General features: G+C 38.1%; 1 protein-coding gene across 2 annotated transcripts; it reads left to right on the plus strand.

Moving 5' to 3' along the window:
• The first annotated feature begins 283 nt into the window (after window positions 1–283).
• Window positions 284–3,758, plus strand: LOC125008794 (C-C motif chemokine 25-like). 2 transcript variants are annotated; one of them, XM_047586091.1, is made up of 6 exons: window positions 284–371; window positions 1,183–1,313; window positions 1,719–1,795; window positions 2,846–2,963; window positions 3,143–3,248; window positions 3,326–3,758. In XM_047586091.1, the coding sequence occupies exons 1-5, from the start codon at window positions 318–320 to the stop codon at window positions 3,246–3,248; spliced, it is 486 nt and encodes a 161-aa protein (XP_047442047.1). In that variant the 5' UTR covers window positions 284–317; the 3' UTR covers window positions 3,326–3,758. The 2 variants fall into 2 exon arrangements, with proteins under 2 accessions (XP_047442047.1, XP_047442048.1); XM_047586092.1 differs by having other exon boundaries at window positions 1,722–1,795.
• Window positions 3,759–9,303: the final 5,545 nt, after the last annotated feature.

A 9,303-nucleotide genomic window follows, 5' to 3' on the forward strand; every position in this document is an offset into this window, starting at 1 on the left:
CTGATTTGCAATGTTGTTTAAGTTTCAGATAACATCTTGTCTGGAGGAGGCTCGCTCTGATAAGCTGAGATCATGATGGGGTGAAGTAAAATATGAAGTTTTCGCTTTATCCATTCATATTTGTAAAGTATGCTCATGCTTGTGTAGAAAAACAAAAATTAGGTCACGTCTTCTGTTTCATTGCCGGGAATCTGGATGTTTTAGTAATGTGGGCAGTATTTAAACTCCACCGTCTTCACAAACTGAACGCAACAAATATCCCCCTCTAGAGTCTCATCTCTGGTCACGTGGAGAAGTGTTTTACAAACAGCATTCAGATGTTACTGTTGGAAATCAGCACTCACAGATCAAGAGGAAAGGAAGAGTTTGAGGTAAATTGTATGTAAAGCCACATTTTAACACAAACTGTCTAGTTAGTGTCTAGTTAGTTAGTGCCAAACTAAACAACAAAATGTAACGGAACAGCAGCCAAAATAGGCACCAGTCCAGTAAACACTTTGAAGTCCAAGCTCTTAAGATTTTTTCATGGGTAAACTTTCCTTGATATGGCTATGGAAGTATTTCTCAGATTTCAATCTCTGTTGTTCATCTTCTTTCACAAATTGTCATGGTTGTTCAGTAGCACACTTGTCTTCCCTTCCCTTCTCTCATATGGACCGTGAACTATACTTAAGCTTGAAATGCTCCGTAAGTGGTTGCAGCTGCAAAGTGGCCGTGTCAGAATGACCAGTATGTGTGAGCCATTTTTGGAAAAGAAAAATCATAAATGTGATTAAGCAAAATTAGATTAGTGTGGGAAAGTGCTCGTCCTGCAGACCCTAGCATGTATATCCAGTATGTATATCCAGTTTGAGATAAACTACACTTCTGTGGAGACTCTTTTTGCCTTTAGGGAACTTTTGTTGTGTCTTCATTTAATTTGAGTTAAGCGTGATTTGAGAAAACATGGCATCAGGCCAAAAGTATCATCTCCAAAGGCCCCACTCTGCATGGGGGATTAGTCAAACCAAACAATTATATAACTGCATGGTTGCAGAACATCTCATGTTTTTCCAGTGAATGAAGCAATACATCAGTTGAATGAAAGCTATATGGGTAGTATTGATGTGTATGCTGTTAGTCATTGTTAAAACGTTTGAGTGATCAAATTACACTTCTTCTGAATGCTTGTTTACATGCCAGAGGAGGTGTGGTAAATCACAGTGTTTGTGCTGGGGGAGGAGAAAATGCGCTCACTATAAGAGTCCATATCCACCACGAGCTGCACACGACAGAAGTTTCTCCCTCAGACGACATCTTGTGAAAGTGACCAGGTATGTTTCTTTGCATGCTCATGAAACCATTTTATCCTGTTGTTCTTCATGCTTTTGTAATCCCAGTTTTGCGGGCCTGTTGTTAAATGTTTCTAGTTGGATAAGAAAAATAAAATGACGTGGAAGGCATCCAACCACAATTTACTGTAAAGCCACTTATGTTCTGTGAAAACAACACTCAGACAACATCTGCACACAGCTGGAAACCAGACAGAGCAAACATTTTTTTTTCTTTTTTAATAAGGGGGCAAGTGGATAATCTTTTTCTTGCACAACAGCACAGATGGAAGGGTTTGGGGTGGAAAACATTTTATCAGCCTCCAACATTTACAAGGCAGAGGTGGGAGGTAGACTGTTTCCAGTTTTCTGTTTTTTTCAGCTTATTGATTGTTTGTGTCTGTGCAGCAGAACAGCAGCCATGAAGTTTCACGGTCTTGTCCTCCTTCTTCTCTTCACGTGCATGTACCTGAGTCTGGCACAAGGTCAGTGCAATAGCTGAGATTCTTCTCATTATGGCATCTTCATTTTTAGGAACTAGACAGAAGTTTATGTGCATTTTTATGCAAAACAGCTCAGACTGTTGAAGATTGTGTGGTGTCTTGCTTTGAATAAATTTTGCAGCCACACACACACAGAAGAATTCCCAGCAATGTTTTTTTTTTCCATTTAATTCTAAATTAATAAAATATGATGTTGGGTGTATTTGTAAAAAGAAAAAAAAAAGTTTCAATGCAGCTTAGAGTTTGTCGCCACTTTGATGAAATAATAATAATAATTTTACATAACATTGACAAATTTCTGTTGCAGCACATGAGCCAGGTTTCAATTGACATTCATTACAGCAAAGTACTCTGGGTTTCAGACTGTCCCCAAATATTTTGGGCTTTTGACAGGTCTGTCATCTTAATGCAGCAGAAATATCTGAAGCCATAGTAGTACGGCCAGGTGACACACATTCACAGATGTAGCAGTTGGTTTTGAGTTAAATAAGAGAATATGCCAAGACACAATAAGAAGAAAAGAAGTGTTCTAGAGAAAAGAAGGCACATTCATTCGTGTGAGTTCATGCATTTTATAGGGAAGTTTACCTTATAGGTGACGGCACAAAGATTGAATAATGAGGATAGAGAAAAAGAAAAGGAGAGAGAGAAAAAACACTCCTGGTCTTACATTTATATTTATATACCTTCAACATGTCTAGAGAAAATGTGCAGCCAGTGATGGTGAAGACAAGGTGATCAAGTACAGCAGTAAGTGTACTTCAGCGCCTTAAGTGTGTGTCTCCATCACTTTGTCCAGCCTACCCCCTTGGTTCAAAGAGTGAATGTTGGTGGAGGGAGAGATTTCCCAGACAGCGTTGGCCAAATTCCAGATCTCTCTGAAACCAACCAAGGGTGCCAAAAAAGTTAACTGTTCAAATGTCACTTTAGCACTCTTTATTTATACGCTTCATGCCAAAGGAATTGCGTAATCTCCTCCCCCGTGATATTTTTCAAGTGTTGTGGTTTCTCTCTCTCTCTCTCCCTCGGTAGGCTCATATGACAATTGCTGCCTTGGCTACGTTAAAACTGTTCCAGCAAAAGCAAAGAAGAATATTGAAAGTTACAGGATTCAGGAAACAGATGGTGCTTGCAACATCAGAGCTGTTGTGTAAGTATCAAAAGCTATATGCTCCACTTCCCATCATTAGGCTGGCAAAGACTAAGGAAAAAATAAAATTACCTGCTTACACAGGAAGGGATTGATCCAAACTCCAAGTGCCACTTTGAGCAGTTTTAATTTGTCAAGTGAGTGTGACCGTGTTAAATAATGTTAATGATATGTTGTAGGTTTACGGTGAAGAGGAAGCCCCCACATAAACAACGGACTGTCTGTGCCAATCCAGATGATTCTTGGGTTCAGGAGAAGATTAGGACTCTCAGTAAACAGAGTTAGGTAAGAAGTCAAAAAAGACACCATCAAAAAGTTTATTTCAACAACTGTCTGCATTGTAAAACTTTGTGTCCCTGCAGGCTGCTCAAAGGAGACAAACGAGAGAGGAGAGCTGCCGTTTCACCTCCCTGTCAGACATCATTTATCACCTTTAACCAGATGGATTGTGTTTCAGTAGGTATTTCCTGTTGCTGACAGAAAATGTAAATCATCTATACAGTTCTTTATACTAAACATATTGTATCCACATCCATTGTATGTTATACTCAACATAGTAAAATTCCTTTATATGAGCCATCACTATGATACTGTTCACTCTGTGATGTCTACCTGCGTGGAATGAGCCACTTTTTGGCAGCTTTGAAATGTGAAAAGTTTGTGACAAACATGTAAAGACCACTAAAGGGATAAGCTGTTTTTTTTTATACGCAACAGATTTTCATATTTTTGTATATGCGCTTTAATTGTACTTTGTGTTTTCCTGTTTCAAATAAAGAACAAATGCAAAGAAAAGCTGTGGCTTTCTCTAAAAGTTAATAATTAATTAGAAGAACATCCAGCCGTTTTAAATCAGCCCATTGCTAATACCTCATACTTGAGTCATTAATTCACAACATGATCCGTACGTCAACGCTATCAAGACAATAGTCGTACAAAACTGTACTCGTTAGCTTGAATATCCCAAAGCGGCTGGATTATTTTTTTATTTTTTTTTTTTGGTTGTTTTTTTGCTGGCAGTTAAGTGCTTTCAGTGTCACTGATGGGAACAATATCCAGTCAGTTGTGTCATTTTTAAAATTTCCCATGACTTTAAGATGAGACTTCACTTAACGCTAGCTTAGATAAACATTTGAATATATTTTTATGTTGAGCTTAGACAGCTGTTGTTGTTCCTCATCACTGGGCTCATGCTGAGGGGATCTCTTCAGGGTCTACAAAGAAAAAGAATAATGATAGCAAGAAAACGGGTTTCAATATGGATTTTGTCTACTGACTGTTTTTAATTTTTGTTCAATGTTTTGCAATTTTATTTGTAAGTCGACCCCTATTAGAGAAGACATTTGCTGTTCTTATCAAGAACAATCTAGATAGCACATTGTAAATATTCTATAAAGAAGAGACCTGAAAAATTAGATTTTGTCACACGTCCCAACAAGAAAGGATCACAAGATGTGGTAATAGACGACCCAGTTGATAGACCACATCTTTTAATAAGTTGTTCTGCCAAAACTGAAGGCACACCATGGACGTGAGCATGGGAGTGGTTTTTGAAAGAAACTGTGTGTGCTTGTCAACAATCATCAGAGACGTCAATCGTTTAAGAGAACATGACGGATAGATTGTGAAATGTCCTCAAATGTCAGAGGTATAGGGGTTAGGATATGTTCAATTTAAACCACAATGACCCAAAGCAAAAATGCAGGCAAGCAGTTTCCTTTGCTCTCATCGACTTATCTCATCCCACAGTTCCAGTTAAAAACAACAAAATTACAAATCCATCTACTTTTGAAGCCGTGCCACGTCTGTAATACAAACACAGGTTATTCTATAGTAGGCTACATGCTGGCACACTTTGTCAATTAATCAGTGAGTATATACAGTGGTGTGAAAAAGTGTTGCCCCCTTCCCGGTTTCTTATTTTGTTTGCATGTTTGTCACACCTAAATGTTTCAGATCATCAAACTAATTTAATTATTAGTCAAAGATAACACAAGTAAAGACAAATGTGTAATGTTACTGTTTTAAATTAAGGGTTTTATTACTAAGGGAAAAAAAAAATAACTTCAATGAGTCCTTTGCAGCACTGCGGAGGAATTTTGTCCCACTCATCTGTGCAGAATTGTTCTAATTCAGCCACATTGGAGGGTTTTCCAGCATGAGCCACACTTCAAAGGTCAGGACTTTGGCTAGGCCACTCCGAAGTCTTCAGTTAGTTTTTCATCAGTCATTCAGAGGTGGACTTGCTGCTGTGTTTTGGATCATTGTCTTTCTGTAGAACCCAAGTTCTTTTCAGTTTGATGTCACAAACAGATGGCCGAATATTCTCCTTGAGGATTTTTTTGGTAGACAGTAGAATTCATGGTTCCATTTATCACAGTAAGTCTTCCAGGTCCTGAAGCAGCAAAACAGTCCCACACCATCACACTACCATCACCAGATTTACTGTTGCTACGATGTTCTTTTTCTGAAATGCTGTGTTACTTTTACACCAGATGTAATGGGACACACACCTTCCAAAAAGTTCAACTAATGTCTCGTCAGTCCACAGAGTATTTTCCTAAAAGATGTTTTCTGGCCAAACTGAGATGAGCCTTTATGTGCTTTTTTCTCAGCAGTGGTTTTGCTCTTGGAACTTTTCTGTGCAGGCCATTTCTCCCAGTCTCTTTCTTATGGTGGAGTCATGAACACTGACCTTAACTGAGTCCAGTGAGGCCTACAGTTCTTGGATGTTGTTGTGGGCTCTTTTGTGACCTCCTGGACGAGTCATCGCTGCACTCTTGGGCTAATTTTGGTCAACCGGTCACTACTGGGAAGGTTCACTACTGTTCCAAGTTTTCCTCTGGAGTCCCAGAGCTTTCGAAAAGACAGACTAATAGATCTCAGTTAGTTTCTTTCTCATTTATTCCTTATTTTCTTTGGATCTTGACATGATGCCTAGCTTCTGAGGATCTTTTGGTCTACTTCATTTTGCCAGGCAGGTCCTATTTAAGTCATTTCTTGATTGAGGGTAGTTACTTTTTAACAGGTGGTCAATCGCTTTTTCACACAGGGCCATGTAGGTTTGCAAATCTTAATAATTTAAAAACAGCATATTGTGTTTACTTGTGTTATTTTTGTCTCATGATTAAATTTAAGACGATGATGTGAAGCAATTCAGAGTGATAAACATGCAAAAGGGTAAGAAATCAGGAATGGGGCACACAAATCTTCACACCGCTGTAGCAAAGATAGTATTTTCAACATATTGTACTATTTTCAAACATCTAACTGCTTGTAAAACAGGCTTTTATGATGTATGGCTATGTCAGAGCTGATTCATCACTCACCACATTTATCTGTAATTTCTTACAGCTGTGACTGACTCCTCAACTTCCTTTGTGTAATTGTAAACCAGGCACAAAAATGTCAAAAAAAATCTCTCTCTCTCTCTCTCTTTGCAGAGTTTTCTTTTCTGCCCACTTTGCTTTCCTTACTATTACTTTGTAAAACAGCTTAGAATTCATTCTATAGAACATAATTATGACCAGTGGAAGAAAAAGACTATACACATTTGCACAAACGTCAATACAGAGATTTAGATGTTGGAGTTTACTTGAATATTTATTCTCCATCACAGAGGCAAAAAAAAAAAAAAGTCTTAAAAAGCTCATTTTCATGCCATTCCAATCCAATGAAAACCCCATATGCAAATATGGTAAAAGTTTGGGATAAAACCAAAGGATTAAGTGTCCCTTTATTGGAAAATTGTGCTTCTCCTTAAGCTACATAAACTTTCTTTTTAAACCCTCTTGGATAAGATGGAAAATGTGTTGGCACAAAGTATGAAGCCAGTGAGAAGTTGACTTTTTGGAAATACTGGAAATATAGAACAACACGACAATCTTTTCAATATGATGTACTGCTGCAGATTAAACTACAGTTTGCATAAGGATTTATGAAGTAGTTCAAATAAGCCATTTAACCTTAAATGTGTACAGCAATAAAATGCAGTAACATACCCATTAAAGCAACAGTTACTAAGGCAGAAACATCATATGTAACACTAGCAACAGCATTATGTAGGAGTATTTTCATTCAGTATTTATTTTATTCTATTTGAGGAAAGGACACAGAAAGATAATCTGTCTGCCACGACCCAACATATACTAACAATTTGAGATTTGTTCATTAGTTTTACGCTATACACACATTTTTAAATAAACAGATGCTTGAGTAAAATACTATGAGACTGCATTCTGTGTCGATACGATCATTCAGGACCTGAATTACATTTGTGAATCGACCGTTTGCTTGAACCGTCGGCGGATGTGACTAATTGCCTTATCAGCATGCAGCTTCCACAGTAGTAGATTTTAAATACTGATGCGCGTCACTTATTTGGTCTTGCAGGCTGAAAATCCTCCAAAACAGTGCTGAAATATCAGTGTTGCTGCCGGCCTCCCACTCAGTTTAGATTACATTCTTCAGTGCTGGAGTAATCAAAACTGAGGCAAGGCTGGAAGAATAAACAGGACAGAGTGTGAAAGAAAAGCTCAGTTTTTCTTAACACTGAGCATTAACAAAGAATTCATCAGTTGAAGGAGCGGCACAGTGAACGTTTCAGATCATTGGTGTGATTATAATGACCCAGATCATGGTGTAAATCCTGGATGTGCTCCTCTGCTTCTAACCTCTGGAACAGTCTGTGAAAATGTTTTTTTTTTTTGTGATTCATTTGAAGATTTCACCTGGAGTTGGTGTGGTATGGTCTTTTTTATATGAGAATTAATCACAGAGACATGTTAGATCTCGCTCCACTTGAGAGACGGCTATGGTTTTATCCCTGTCTTTGGAAGATTACACACAGCATTCAAGCAGTTAATCACAACAGTACCACCTTAACACAACTAGTCATGCACTAATAAATATAAATAAAGGACTAAAGTTGGAAGCAGCAGCTGCTGCTGGTATCAAACATAAACTGACATAGCCATATTTTCTTAAAAAAGGGGAAGAATGTGAGCAGTTAAGTAGAAGATAAATGTCTGTATGCAGATATACATAAGACACCTCCAGTACCTTTTTATATTTACAACTGTCCTCTTTAGCCCAAATGGAAGTTGCAGAAATAAAGGTAAAGTGGAAAATGTTGCACAACCATCTCAAACACGTTTTTATAAACTGCAGAGTTGTCTTTCATCCAGAGCTCAAGGCTGCTTTTAACTGCCAAATACAATTACAAACAAATGCTAGCTTGCTTATGCTGTTTATGTCTTGGCTTGTCGTGACGATCGCAGAGGATGGGGAAAGGTGAGGGCGAAGCAGGACATTTTACCTTTGTTGATAACAAATGAGACAATATTATTCATCATTTTATTAAGTTTTCTGCTAAATCTTGCTGAAAGTATTTGCATATAATAGAAAATGAATACTTTAAAATCAATAATGTGATTATTTGGAGAGATTTATGGACTTCAGCTGTTTTAATTTAAGGCTTTATTCATGGTAATCCACATACATGTAATGATTTGCTCTGGTTTAAAACAACTTACTCTCCCTCGTTGCACCAGCCTGTGCCTTTCTCCAAAGCCAGCAGATTTCCCCACATAATATGCATCTTATTCAGGTCAGTGGCTGATTCAACAGACGACTCTGCGGATTAAAAATTTCTCAAGTGGAAAATATAGCAGGAATTTTCACACAGGAGATATTGAGCAACAACAAGAAACCTAAATAAACTTCAAGTCAAGACATATTCTTGGCTCTTGTTCTGACGTGGATAATCTTTCCCTGTGTCAGTTCCTGCCCACACTATGTGTACTCACTTCTGTGAGTGTATTGCAAAATATGAAGCTATCAAAGAGACAATCACTAATCAGGAGCACTACAGGTGCATGCAAACACTGGCAGGATTGGCTCTATATCCCACGGTGCCAGTAACAGAGGGACAGGTTCATTGAAACAGTTGTACCCTTGAGGCGAATCCGAGTAAAGGGAAACTAGAGGGCCAATGCATGTACAAAGTACATGACATCAGAAACGGAATCAACTTTTGCATTTTATCATGTGTCACCATTTCAAAGGAACAGAAGGATCATCACATGCACAAATGCTTCATATTTAAATAAGCAGTTTTACCGAAAGAGCTTGACACGATTTCAAAATAAATTCTGAGAATTGGCAGAGGAGTCCAAGGTTTTATTGGAAATTAAGTAAGCATGGGATCATTCAGCATCCAGGGGGAAATCTCTTAAAATGGAGTCTTGCACGCTGCAGAACAAATGTTCTTATCTCTAATAAAATGGCTCCTCGTGGGAGGACAAACCAAGATGTCCAGTAAAGGAAACAGTTTAAATCA

Source organism: Mugil cephalus, chromosome 6 (assembly GCF_022458985.1).
Source record: "Mugil cephalus isolate CIBA_MC_2020 chromosome 6, CIBA_Mcephalus_1.1, whole genome shotgun sequence".
Taxonomy (NCBI): Eukaryota; Metazoa; Chordata; class Actinopteri; order Mugiliformes; family Mugilidae; genus Mugil; species Mugil cephalus.